This window comes from Tribolium castaneum, chromosome 3 (genome assembly GCF_031307605.1).
Source record: "Tribolium castaneum strain GA2 chromosome 3, icTriCast1.1, whole genome shotgun sequence".
Taxonomy (NCBI): Eukaryota; Metazoa; Arthropoda; class Insecta; order Coleoptera; family Tenebrionidae; genus Tribolium; species Tribolium castaneum.
In genome coordinates this window covers 15,024,678-15,038,152 of record NC_087396.1, presented here as the reverse complement: position 1 = coordinate 15,038,152, position 13,475 = coordinate 15,024,678, and the positions used below count along the sequence as shown (strand labels likewise).

The following is a 13,475-nucleotide window of genomic DNA, read 5'->3' as shown; positions in this document are numbered from 1 at the left end:
TGTTAACTCGGTACCATGTTCATTATAAGAATATACACTGCAGAAACTGCAAAGTAAGTTTCAAGTGGTACAAATTAGACTGTACCTCATTATGTATATACGTGGTTGACTGTCAGTATAAAAACTTTGTCCCTGTAAAATTACTAAGAAAGAAAATTATTCGATTAACAAACATGGATTCATAACTGGAATTTCGAGGTAAGCAAATCGAATCTACAAATTTTATAAACTTATATAAAAAACACACTTATTTACACCAGGTGAGGCAACCTTATGATGCTTGCATTCAAATATCCCATCGAAATCTTTTACAATGTTACCCCAATTACAGTTTATATTGTCATCTAAATTTACACACAAGTAGCAACTCATAAATAAAAATCATTTTTAAAGTTAAAATGTAAAAGTGCATTTAATTCAAAATCTGATTGGTATTTTTTTTGCTAATTTCGTAAACATTTGACTGAAGTGAATACGCGTAGTTTAGTATAAAATTCAGAATTTGGTTTTGGTTGAAAATTACTTCTTTCAAATATTATCTTTATCTGTAAGTAAAAAATTACTAAAAAATTAAAGAAGATTTACCTTTTGAATGTACAGTCAGGCGTGTAAAATGCAAATTTTATTTAGAAATCGCGATTTTCTTAGTATTTTCTGGTATATTTTTTTCAAAATTATCATTATTTATTTAAGTACTTCCTTGTGTAATGACTGAGATAACAGGTAAAACTTATCCATTGTAAGTGTAAGGTAAATAAAGTAATTCTAAATTTAAGATGTGGGTGTGGCTGTCTAAAAAATGATTTGTACCTTAATTTACATTGCATGTGTATTAAGAAGAAAACTAATATTTTTTGCAATTTTGGCTTTTGGTGTTATGCTTTTTTTATAATTTTTTTGATAAAACATAACGGAACAATGAATTATGTTTAATCACACATATTTAAAAATCAAAGAGATGTAAATTGTACAAGAATCATTGCTTTCAGCGTTGGTATTTTATTTTTATAACAAGCTTCAGTAATAAAAAGCTAAATAAATGTGCGTTTTCACAAACATAATTTGTGAACATATTGAATGTATATTGTTGTGCGTTTGTCTCTCTGTTTCTCCAATTAGGAAAGCACTTTGATAGTAGAAGGTATTCGATTACTTGTATACATCTTTTCTAAATGTTTATTTCCGCAAATAACAATAAAGTATTGTATTGACAAGAGAAATAATAGATCTCAGTGCAGCTTAAATATTCGAATATATAATTTAGGATTTGACCGCCATCTCTGGAATTACCTGACTTCAAACCCCCAATACCTTTAGAATTTATATCATGACAAAACGTGACTAATTTAATTAATCCAAAACTACGAGTAATTTATGTTAGTTGATCTGTAAGAAAGAGTTGAGACAAAATATTTCATCGATAAAATTGTACGAGATTTTCTCGGAGCTTCGCAGCACGTCATCGGCCCATAAACCCGTTTAAATGTCTCCTCTCAATCAAAATTTCCGCCTTTGACACAACATTTTCGACACACAAACTTAAAATTAACGACAAGAGCCTTCCCGACAACCGCGCCCCAGCGCCACCAGTCGTCACCGTCTACCCGGAGTCGGCTATTCCTGCTGTGTGAGAACTTCTCGCATTCAAAGCCCGCATTCCAGGCTTTTTCATTCATTTTTGTCGTGATCTAGCAGCAATTTTCTGCAAACAAGGCGACACGGTACACGGTACTAATTATCGGAAAAATGGGCGCAATCTGAGCCCCAGACCGAAACCAAATCAGTGCCCCTCCTGCAAGGGTGGCTTGTAATCCACCCCTTGGAATTAACTGGAAATCCAGAAAATGCGGTGAAACAATAATACAAGTATGGATGAATGCACATGATGGCTATAAAAGCAACTACTTTGCCTCGAGCTGGCAGTCAGCTGTTGGCATTTGCAGCGAGAGCTTATAACCGGAGCGCGTTTTTTCCGTTTTTACCGGCATCTACTTGCGCTTGTTGTTTCTTTGCCAGTGACCATGGCCACTTATGCTGCTTACAGACACATCGAACTTGACAAAGTTGGCTACAGCAAAAAGAGGTAAGGGCTTTTTCCAAATTTTGAAACCACTTACAAATAGAGAAGGCTATTTCAGGAAATACTTTCTGAAATATTTTTCAAAATATAATATGTATTTATTTACGTACCTGTAAAATTTCAGAATTAATTTTTTTTATTTTTACCATTTTAACAGAAATATCTTGCTTTTTCAAATTATTCGAAAACATTCATAAATAATATTTTGTAAATTTCTAAGCCTCTTTTTTTCCAAAAAAAAATATATTAATTTTATATTAATTTATTTTTTATTTTTGTAATATTTTTTATATACCTATTTTTATAATAATCCGGAGAATAATAATAATATTTTGTTCATTTTTAAGCCTCTTATTTTTCAAAAAAATTATATTAATTTAATTTTTTTAAATTCTAGTTTTATATTAATTTATTTTTGATTTTTGTATTATTTTTTATATATATTTTTATAATAATCCGTAGAAAAATGAAAAAACTAAAGGTAAGGTAATGTTTTTCAATTTACATTTTCTTTCACTTTTTTTATAAAAAGTTTCTCGTGTGTGTTATGACGCTTGCTCTGCATTTTTCTCTTTTGGTCCAATACCTCTTATGAAAGCGTTTCAGTGATTATAGAAGAGAGGCCGAAAAAATCCTGGGCTTTGTAACAATAGACTCATGTTAAAAATGACTATAATCATCAACTGCCCGAGGTGTCTATTCTTCAGTGTGCAGACACCCACAGAATAAACCGGAAAGAATTTGAGAAATTCCTATTCTAACAGGTGTTAATTTGTCGATTTTGCCTCTGGCTCTACTTTCGAAAATTGAATAAAAAGAGCGGCAGGCAGCCCCTTTATGCGAAATACAGGATAAAAGATTTATTATTATTCAAGACGAACAATGAGAATACATGCAAACTATTGTTTTTGTAAACCACATTTCCGCTTGTGAAGGGCCTGTAGAATTTTTTATATGAAAGGGTTGTAAAAAAACTTAATTCAATTTAAATTTCAATCATAATAATTAACTCACTTAATTGGGATTAATCTCTTTCTTGATAATCTGTAATTACGTTTCACTAGGAATATCTGGAGAATTTGATAAATTGCTTATATAATTGCGAATGCTATTATCAATAATTTGAATCAATTATTTGTAACTTTTGTTTTTATTTGTTACAAAATATAATTTCAATAATAGGTATACACGAGAGCCAGTGATCATTTTTAAACGATAAAAGTGATTATTCCGAAGAGAGAGTTGTAATTAAGTTCTAATTACAGTTGGTTTGAAATACGCAATACACTATTATTTTGTTTAAAAAAATTCTGAAATTGATTTTAGTACCCAAATTTTATTAGTTTTACGTGATAATTTCGTAATACATTTTTGAAATAAAATTACTAGAACGCATCCAAAAGTTTAAACTGTAATTACTTTTAATGGTTTTGTTTGTTCGGTTCGAAATAATTCCAGTCTAAGCAGATCCGTTTTCTAAAGAAGGTCCGTTCCAATCTAACACCTAGAAATTACTTCAAGAGAAGTTATAATTATAATAAGAACCATAATCATGATTTCGCTGTTTTCGACGTGATATGATCGGTTGTAACAAATAGATTTTCTGTGGCAAATTTTACAAGGACTTCCGATTGTGTTAAATTGCCAAAACAAACATTATTAGCCGGGAAACACAGGCATGTAATGCGGTGAAAAATCGATTTGCATCCAATTTGCCGCGATTTCCATGTGTTCCTGTTTCTAATAGTGACTTTTATTTTTATTTGCTCCAGCGGGAGATCCCATTATAGCACTGAACTGTGCCCCCAGCTGTCACTCACTGTCAATATGCCATGAAATTTTTTCCTCTCCACCATATGCTCGTCTACATTAACCCAACAAAGTCTGCGGTTTTCAACACCAAAACCTCTAATCTAAAAGAAAGCACCAGAAATATTATCAGCATTTAATCACGTTCCCGTGAGATTAAAATTCCATAACGCAACTGAATCCGTTCTGAAAGGAAAGTCGCTTGAGCAAGGTCGAACTCGAGCAAGTTCACAGTCAATGAAAAAATCAAACTGATTTTTCGTTGTGCCTTCGATTAGAAACCTTCGATTTTCCCTCAAGTTTCTAATTCGGCCGGTGAAAATCGTGATATTTGCATAGCCCGTTCCGCGCAAAAATTAAAAAGGCATGCACCATGGCGTCACGAGCGCCTTGACCATGGTGCATGCCAGTAACGGTACGCTGGTGCCAATTATTGGGAATTGGGGCCAATTTTTGCAAATTTCCGATCACATTATTCCTCCTTCGCTCCTCATAAACAACAAAATAACTCTCACTTGAGCTATTTGGGGCCCGCGGCCAGCACGGATCCGACTTGTCAAAATTTGTAAGGAGAAGGTATCTATTAAATCAAAATTTTTTCCATCACTGGACCGGGTGAAAGGAATCAAATCAGCTCGTGAGGCCCTTCTCCTTCACACAAATAATTGAATTTGTCGTAATTACGGCCTGAATTGTGACAGATTTGAATACTTAATGAGGATTTTGGATTTGCACGAAACGCTTTTTTTAGGCTAGATGGGAGATTACTTTTATTTATATCTGGTTCTGTAGGTTAAAAGTCGATGTTTTTGCTGAAAATCGATGCGAATTTGCATTTGAGTGAAAATATGAGTTATTGAGGTGAGAGTAGAGACACACCCGAGGAAAACAAGCGATAATGAATTGTCGAGCTTTTCATCTATTTTCCGGAGTGACCTGGATAAGTCCGTGTGCATTTTTCGTACCGCAATGCGTACGGTGACTCCAATCGATTTGTGGGCTCATTTACCCAAGTTGGTCTCATTTGGCCAAGTCCCCAAATCAATTCTTATCTCGATAGATAAAAACTAGTTGTTCTGACTGCCACTTCCGGTCATTTTCCACGATGTGAGATATGGGTGAACATGTCCCGGAATGCCGACCACCGACTCACCTTCCCAGAATTTCCATCCGAGACTTTCTACGTTTCCCGACGGCTTTTTATGATAATTCTTGAAATCGCTAGACTAACCGTATCTTCAAACGTTTCGTAACGGATGTCGAGGAAGCGGCGACTTATTCCATTAGAAGCCGTAGATTTGAAGTGGAAAAAATTTGATGAATGTGCCGGACGCGGCCCTTCAGGTTCATCTATTCTCTCCAGACTGATATTTATTGTAAGCGGTGGTGGAAAAAAATATATGAATTGATTTACAGAGCGTGAAATAATACGGTGTGGATCTCTTCCGTTTTGTATACGAGTATGCGTTCACACAAAGATAAAAATGTGCTATGTGCACTTGGTAATTGGGAATTATTTAATATTACGTGTTATAACCTGGTATTATAACTGCGCTCTTTTAAGTGGCTGGACTGAATGAATTTTTTAAGTACAGTTAGCTAGTGGACGCACTTGGACAGTATTCTTTTTCGTAGCTATCTAAACACGTTAGTTTTAGTACACGTGTACATTGATGGATAAATTAAAAAAGTTAAACCAAAAAAAATAAATCTTAAGTTCAAAGAGTTGATATGAAGGGTTAAACCATGATAATTTGTTTTTATTTGTTTTTTAAGAAAATTTAAAAAAAGAAACTTTTAATAGGAAACTCAGATTATTAAGTTATTTCAATATCTGTACTCGGTACCGGCTAGACATTCTGGATTCTAGGGTTCAAACGTAGAATCTGTGGAATGTTAACTGGTTAGGCACATTTGCAGATAAATCATTTGAGTTTGGTATTTTTTTGACTAATCATTGACAAATTGGTATCATTCTCTGCAAAATTTCCGCGCCATCGCTTCTCCTAAGGTCAGTCGGTGTTTTTCCAATCTGCGGAAGTGTCCAGTCGCCACAATTCTATTATCAACCGATTGAAACTGATTTGGTATGCTTGTAGTTGAGATTTTGATTTTCCCATTGATGTCAAGACGGGGTTTTTGCTATCGAAAAACCTTGAGAAACTTCCCGTTCCAATAACGCGAAAGAATTCATTGTGTCTATCTAAAAAGGAAACGACTGGAATAAAAGTTGCACAAATTTTACAATAGGCCTTTTTCTTATTTATCGTCCATCTCCGAAAAAAGTGCGATTGTCTGAAAACAAGGGGCGGCATGCGACACATTTTCTCTCCATTTGTATTTTAAACGATTCTTAAACTGTTTCAGTCTTCTTTAATTACCGCCTTTCTGCAGTAATTACAACACCATTGAAGTATTTATAGGACTAGATATTCATTGTGAGTCGTTCTCAAGCTCATTTATTATCGAACTGTTGTAAATTACTCGACTACATCCGCGACTTTTTGTGTTAGAATCGGATCTTTGCCATTGTGCATAATCGACCCCAAGGCGAGCGTGCTTCGGCAATTAATAAAACCTCTTCAATATTGCGAATATGCAAATTTTCGCGACCATAATGCACCACCTTATCGGCGCTCATTCATCACAGCGCGATTTAAATATTTGGAAATGTAGGCCAGTAAAACACGAGTGCGGCGATTTAAATCGACCGGGGAACATACAGATTGAATAAAAGCCGATTCAAGATTAGGTAAATTGTGGAATCATCTTGTAGACGACGAGGTGTAATAAAGGGAGCGCATCGCGTGCAGCAGGACTATGCCAACTTTAGGTCATACACCCCTGTAACGCCAGCGCGGTACAGAAGGGTGGGTGGCGTATAAATATTTGATTAACTTGGATGGAATTACGAAGGGTGCAGAGTATTTTCTTCACAACTCATTAAAACACCATGAGGTATAAGTGGAAAAGCTTAATTAATTAATATGTTTTATTTCCGGTGTTTTTGTGAGTTGTGCCCACAAAACATTAAAATAATTACTTGAAATGTCATATATGTTTTAAGTACTGCAGTAAAAAGATCATACCATCCCATTATGCAGAAACATTATCTGAGTGAAACTACGTGGACGTTTAGTGTTGTAGTTATGTTTGAAGTTTATTTTGCCTTAAAAGGCTAAATCAGATATCTGCGTATGCCCGGTTGTCTCCGACATACGAGTTTGACATTTAGGTTTACTTATTTTGAGACATATTATTCTGTAGTGCCATAAACTAGCTTATTTGAACCGGATTTCATTTAACATCAAATTTATTAAACTACTTTTCATGTCAGTCCGGTACATACTACATTGTGCCTCCAGTAATATGGCACTGCTTCTGTGTGGGATGTTTCAAGTTTTTGCCTTTTCCCAACTAGGTATGATTTATCTCTGTTCAGCTTCACTAAAATTTAAGTCATTGTTTCCACTACGAACCAACAAAATTTCCACAATCCGCGTAAAGCGTAAAAGTGTTCAAATTTTCACACAATTTAGTTAACAAGCAATTAATTATTTTAGAAAGTCGTGAGGTGTACGCACATATTTATCTTGTCCTTTGTTTAGTAAATAGATTCCAGAAATATGCACATTTGGAACATTCCTGGTCTTTTACCAACCAACAACTGTTCTCTTAATGTATGACCAACTTTCACTAATTTTTTTCAAGAAGACAATATCCATTGTATCACTTAATTAAAATTTTCGAAACCTTGCCGTCATATCAATCCAATCGAACCTTTGACTTTTATCAATTAACACTTAATTAATTATTTTGTCAAGTCATTTCGTTATTGGCTCTTTCAGATTGAATTAATTAAGAATCTATAAAGTCGACTGATGGGTGTGATTAAAAAATTGCATTTTTGTTTCATTTCCACTTCCGACTTCCGTGTCCGGCTGGGTAAATAAACAGGACATGGTTAAAAATCGATTAATCGACCACACACTCATTTAACATCTGTCGGTCTAAACTCCCGATCTTCCTGATATGTCATTGACACCACAACTTTTATCTAGTATTATAACGGAGTCTTGTTTTCGAGGAACAATCGGAAAACAATCGATTGCATTGTTAGAAACTTGCCATCTCACTGCCAGTGAACGATATTAAAAGAGCCCAGATTTTGGCCCAATTTTTATACAGTTAACGGTCTCTGGACCGCCTTGATTACGAGTTGTAGATTCGTATACAGGTGTTGATTTTCCTGTTGCTTTGCCTAATTGGCGTGTCTTACTCAGGAAGTAACCGAAACATCAATGCCTGCATTAATAATCAGTTAACGAAAGCAGGGCCAGATTCCTCCGTGCTGTTTTTTTGTTACAGCTTCTGTACAATTCCCCAGACGTCTATCAAAATAATTTACGTCCGATTCGCGTGTCTTGGATCGAATTTGAAGCACAGCCAATACAGCCGATCGCGTGCCTCCCTTCGGAAGCTATGAGACTAGTCGAATTTTAATTCCTTTCTAAATTTAGATGAAAGTCATCCGTGAGAAATGGTGACTGACATGGGGGGTCTAAATCCGGGCGAGAGCAGACGCGGTTTCCAGAAATATTTTGTTTATTCAGGAGGGCGAGATAAAATGATGTCTGTTACTGCTTTAAATTTTCTGCCGGTGGTCCGTTCCTATTCTAGCCGATAAACTCGTTAATCCGTCAATGATGCGGTTTAATTAGACCGACTTTCCACACCACCAGTGAAAAAAAAAGTGATAAACATGTCCACTCCGTGTTTTCCCCTATTATTTCCATTCCGGTCTTAATAGCCCGCTCCAAAAATAGAAGAGATAATCGGTGGCCTTGAAAGGTAGCTTGTTACATTCTTCATAAATATTCACCTGTTTTACTGTTTTGTTTCCTTTTTTTTCTTTCATATGCTGATCGGCAGCGCGCTCTCCTCTTTCTTTCTCCTATTTTTGAAACTAGTTAAAGATTTATAATTGCCGACCGTTATTTTTTTGTAGCGCCTTTCCGAAACATGAATTAAACATTTCTCCGGTGGTTGTACAGTACGAACAAATGATTGCTTCTAATTTAACGACGTTATTTGCACGTTAATTGTGCCGTGCCGTTTTAACGGACATGCCTCGTACGATTTTACTGTTCTTGATGATCGGAAGATAAAAGCACTACAAATCGATTGCAACTAAAACGGCACTTGTGCAGGCAATGGAAGAATTTCTTTCCGAAGTCACCTCTTTCAGGAAAATATTCACTTGTCCAACAGTGTTTCGGCAACCAAGTTGCCATCATCAGGACGATATTAAACAGTATCTATGTTGTTTTTTTTAATGTTAAGCACATTTTTAGTACAAGTTTATGTTCTCGCCTCAGCATTTTTTTATTGCGCAAACAGCTAAGCTGTGGTAACTAAAATGTACTAATTCTCAAAACAATTACTTTGCTTTTTCAAACCGCTTTGTAAAGATTTATGTGTTTATAATTATGTATTTTTCATTTGGAACACTTTTCTAGTTTTGGTTTCGTACCAAGACAAACAATTTGGTGATAAAGTCCGAGGTGTTACCTCCGTTAATTTTTTCGCATTGTTTTCAGTCTTCCTTTGCTTCTTGTTGCTGTACTATAGTTAACTTTTTTCTAATGGTGTGACTTGAGAAAGGAAACGTTCTAATTATGGCCATCGTGAGCTTCTTGCTGGTTACATTTCAGGCCCAATTAAATGTAATTTTCCACTGTAGTGTAATTCGTGTAATCAAAATCGCGCCAACTTGATTGCAATAATTGAATCTAATGGATCCCAATCACATAGTGCCACCTCTCCGAAAGTAGGAAAATCCAGGATTAGGGTCAATTGGATTACATCCAGATGTCCGTTTCCACGATGATTCATCATTATCGATTTGTATTTAAGGGTTGTCGCCCTTTGCGATTGATGTTCCAGTTTTGTGTCAGAGTCAACAGCCTCTCTAATAGAGCACATATCTCGGTTAATTGTTAGCGAGGGCCATTAAGTCCTCCTACTGGTTTACTGTGGAAAACAATTTGTTCATAGATGGTTGCTCCGGTTGTCTGCTTGTTAGGACTTCCTCCTTAATGGACACGTTACGTACACTAATTGGTGTTTTAGAAGAATTTTTGCGATCGTCGACCCTTCAACCCATACAAGTATATCCCGAAATCCGATCCGAGTACATTTGGTTTCCGCGGATTACACGACTGTACTCTTAATTAATCTAAGCAACACCAGGAAACTCTTCCACTTGAAGTCATTACATAATAACTCATTCTTTGACAGATAATGTTCTTGCAGTGTGTGGGTTTGAAACCGATGCCTTCCTTTGAGTCGACTAATCTGCACTTTCTGCATCTTTTTTTATCTCAGCTCTCCATTTACGTAATGTAAGTGGGTCATAAACCTTAATTGAGTAAATTGTCGCGGGTGCATCTGGCTTACGCTAATTTCGTCGTAATTATACCATCGATGCTACACAGTATGGAAACCAAGAGACAATGATAATCGTGTGTTTTAACCCAGACAATGAGTGGGAAGACGCACGACCACACTCCACTGCTTTAACAAATTACATGCAATTTATCCTTAGAAAAAATAAATAAAATTACTCATCGGTACTAATTGTACATACATTTAAATGAAAAACGTAACGCCATTGCATAAAATAAATGGTTATATTCACCTCCTGCCAGCTAACCGCAAATCGCAACCGGCCAGTGAGGTTTTTCTTAATTATTCGCAGCGGCTAATTAATTTTTTAGACCTGTTAACGGTTTCAAAAATTTGGTGATTCTATAAATACATGTTATTGTCACGCACGAGTTGTTAATTTTTTACACAGAGCGCTAAAAACATTCTATTAGGAGTGATAGAGATTGAAATGTTAATAATAGGCTTCTGTCGGGAGAAAGCAGGAATTTTCAATTTTGGATCCGGCACGGGAGATAAAGATGTCGAATCACGTTCTGCAGGTTATTAACGAGCAAATAGATCAGTCCAAGACTGATTAAAGTTTCATGAAGATATCAAGCTTTTAGTACGGGTTTTTTGAGGCATTCCAGACTTGTTGCAATTTCGTGCTGTTACTTCGCAAAGCTCAAAATCTAATCTTTATTCAGTGGATATGCACGCATACCCGCCTTTCTTCTTCACCGCTGATCTCCGCCTGTCACGAAATAAATAACCACAAACGATTTCGGGAATTAATCGCCGAAGATATTTATCTCAAATATTTGGGTTACCTCCACCTCGCCCGCAAATCAGTAAAACATTCCTCAATTTTCGCACACTTTCACAAACTACTTTAGATCAGAGATCAAAGGACCAGAGTTAAAAAATATTAAAAAACTACTTTTAATCTATTTATAAAAATTACGTTTTTTTTATTATTTTTCTTATAATTGTGTTGCTTTTACAAGACTGAGGTCCCACCTATAGGATGTCCGTTGAAGAAAGTAGATTTTATCATTTCTGGAAAAGTGAGCCATAAAAGCTCGGATCAACGGAGAACTTAGAACTTTTTACGCTCCGGGTTATACTGAGTGCGATAATGAAGATTAGACAACTAATAAACCTCTTCTTTGGTTTATGGCTGCAATTGTTTGAAATCACATAAATTAGTGTTGAAGAAAATTGCTGGAGAATTCATAAATTGGTTTGCCATTTCCTATGGCACAACCCACAAAATGCCCGTGCAAAGGAAGCCTTAAACGCCGATATCCTCTTCATTTTCCGGATCCGCCGACGCATGTAAACCCAACCCACGGTCCACGATACGGTCCATGCCTCACGTTTTCGAAGTTAAACGATAAAATTATCACCGATTCGACTTCCTTTTATGCGAAGGAGAGTCTCCTCTCGCATGACTGTACCTAGTCCATCACCAACCCACGTGTGGGTGAACCAACTTCCATTGTGTTTAGCGCGCTGAAGGGCATATGATTCTTGAAATTTTTGTTCACCGGTGGTGTAACCTACATCCTCTCACGTTCACCGGATGTGCAAGAACCACGAAATCAGTTGACTTTGTTTATGACAGTTAACTGCAAGAAGTCGAAAGCGTTGTAATTGTCACATCCGGACATCACATTTAATACAGGATATGCACTTGAGGAATTGCAATTTTTTATTTTGTTGCAGAGTACGTAACCCCTCCAGCGAGATCTTTAATGTCCTGTGCACGCCACCGTCGAACAACAATTCGCCATCCTCGAAGCTAACGCCGCGCCGATCCTCCCATTCCGACTCCTTCACCCGTTTGTTTGGAACCCCGGAGCCTAAGAAGGTGACACCTAGGAGAGCCTCGTTGACAAAACAAGGTAAATAGCGATTTACTTGTTAAGCTCAATCAAACTCAATTGTGGCTTTTTGTGATAATCGATTGCTTGCAGATGTCACAAATCGCAACCCAGTGACTGGTGACGGAGTCGCCTCTTGGGACCAAAAGCCAGGGAATCGTACCACGCCCAAAGTCCATAATGGTAAGAAAATCGCCTCTGAGATTGGGCAATTAATTATAAAGTTTTTTTTTCAGAGAGAAATCCAGTAACTGGAGAGGTGTACACCATTGTGACCCCTGCTACGACCCCAACCAAACCTGTCGAAAACGGTTTCGCCCATGTTAATGGTACTTCCACTCCGATGCTAAACGGAAACCATGAACCCATGAATGGGAACGTCGCGACTGAATAAGTGCTTTTATCCGGACTTTTCTTTTCTCTACATTCGTCCATTTTTTACTGTTCTCCTTTGTTTCATAAACCAAATTTTACTGTAGAACTTAAATATATACGTAGGTTTTATATATTTTTAAGTAATAAATTATACTAACATCTGGGCACTAATAAATAAAGAAGTATTTATCGAGTGCGACTTTCCGAGACGGTTAACTAATATAATAAAATATTTATTGCCTCTCTTAGGTATACATTATAAGCAATATAACACTTCGGATTTACTAGTTTATCCATATCATCATGCCTTTATGCCTTCATAAATCATGTTAGTTTGTAATTTGGATTAGAAGCTTTTATATCATGTTTATAATTATATTACTTCCTAGGAGTAGCTTTATTTTTACGTTATGTACGAAGAGTATTGTAGAATAAATTTTTATACACATAGCTTTTTGTCTTTTTTTTACAACACTCCAATTTATTCCAATTTGTTTTCCAATTTTTTTGTCGTCTAATTTATAATTTCAATCGTTCCCACTGTTTTTAAGTTTTAAAAATTTTAATATTTCAAATCGTCATTCATCAGAGGTTTCACCTTTAAAACACCAATTTTCTTTGTTGGTAACTTTTTAGCCTTCTTCGTAATATCCGAATCCTCGATTATAAACACTATCTTAAAACATGTTTAAATTTAAAATTTAAAATAATAAAAAAAAAATTTAAAATACATTTTGTTCCAACAAAAAAAAAAGAATAACACTCGCTAACGCTCGTTGCATATTTGGCAGCCCTTGTTTTTGCACTTGTATTATTAATAACTATAAAATTTATCTACTTTATCGCAGTATTAATAATGTCACGGAGATAATTGCTATTTCTTATTTCTTATTTAG

At 35.8% G+C, this 13,475-nt stretch overlaps 1 protein-coding gene across 1 annotated transcript; it reads left to right on the top strand.

The window, feature by feature from the left end:
• Positions 1–1,902: 1,902 nt before the first annotated feature.
• Positions 1,903–13,029, top strand: LOC664579 (microtubule-associated protein Jupiter). The gene is made up of 4 exons (XM_970575.5): positions 1,903–2,083; positions 12,047–12,225; positions 12,298–12,387; positions 12,441–13,029. The coding sequence occupies exons 1-4, from the start codon at positions 2,022–2,024 to the stop codon at positions 12,596–12,598; spliced, it is 489 nt and encodes a 162-aa protein (XP_975668.1). The 5' UTR covers positions 1,903–2,021; the 3' UTR covers positions 12,599–13,029.
• Positions 13,030–13,475: the final 446 nt, after the last annotated feature.

Excerpts from the sequence above, each read along its gene's own strand:
- LOC664579 (XM_970575.5), top strand. The coding sequence starts at position 2,022 with ATGGCCACTTATGCTGCTTACAGACACATCGAACTTGACAAAGTTGGC. Across the intron at positions 2,084-12,046 it reads GTTGGCTACAGCAAAAAGAG|AGTACGTAACCCCTCCAGCG; the intron begins GTAAGGGCTTTT and ends ATTTTGTTGCAG. Across the intron at positions 12,388-12,440 it reads CACGCCCAAAGTCCATAATG|AGAGAAATCCAGTAACTGGA; the intron begins GTAAGAAAATCG and ends TTTTTTTTTCAG.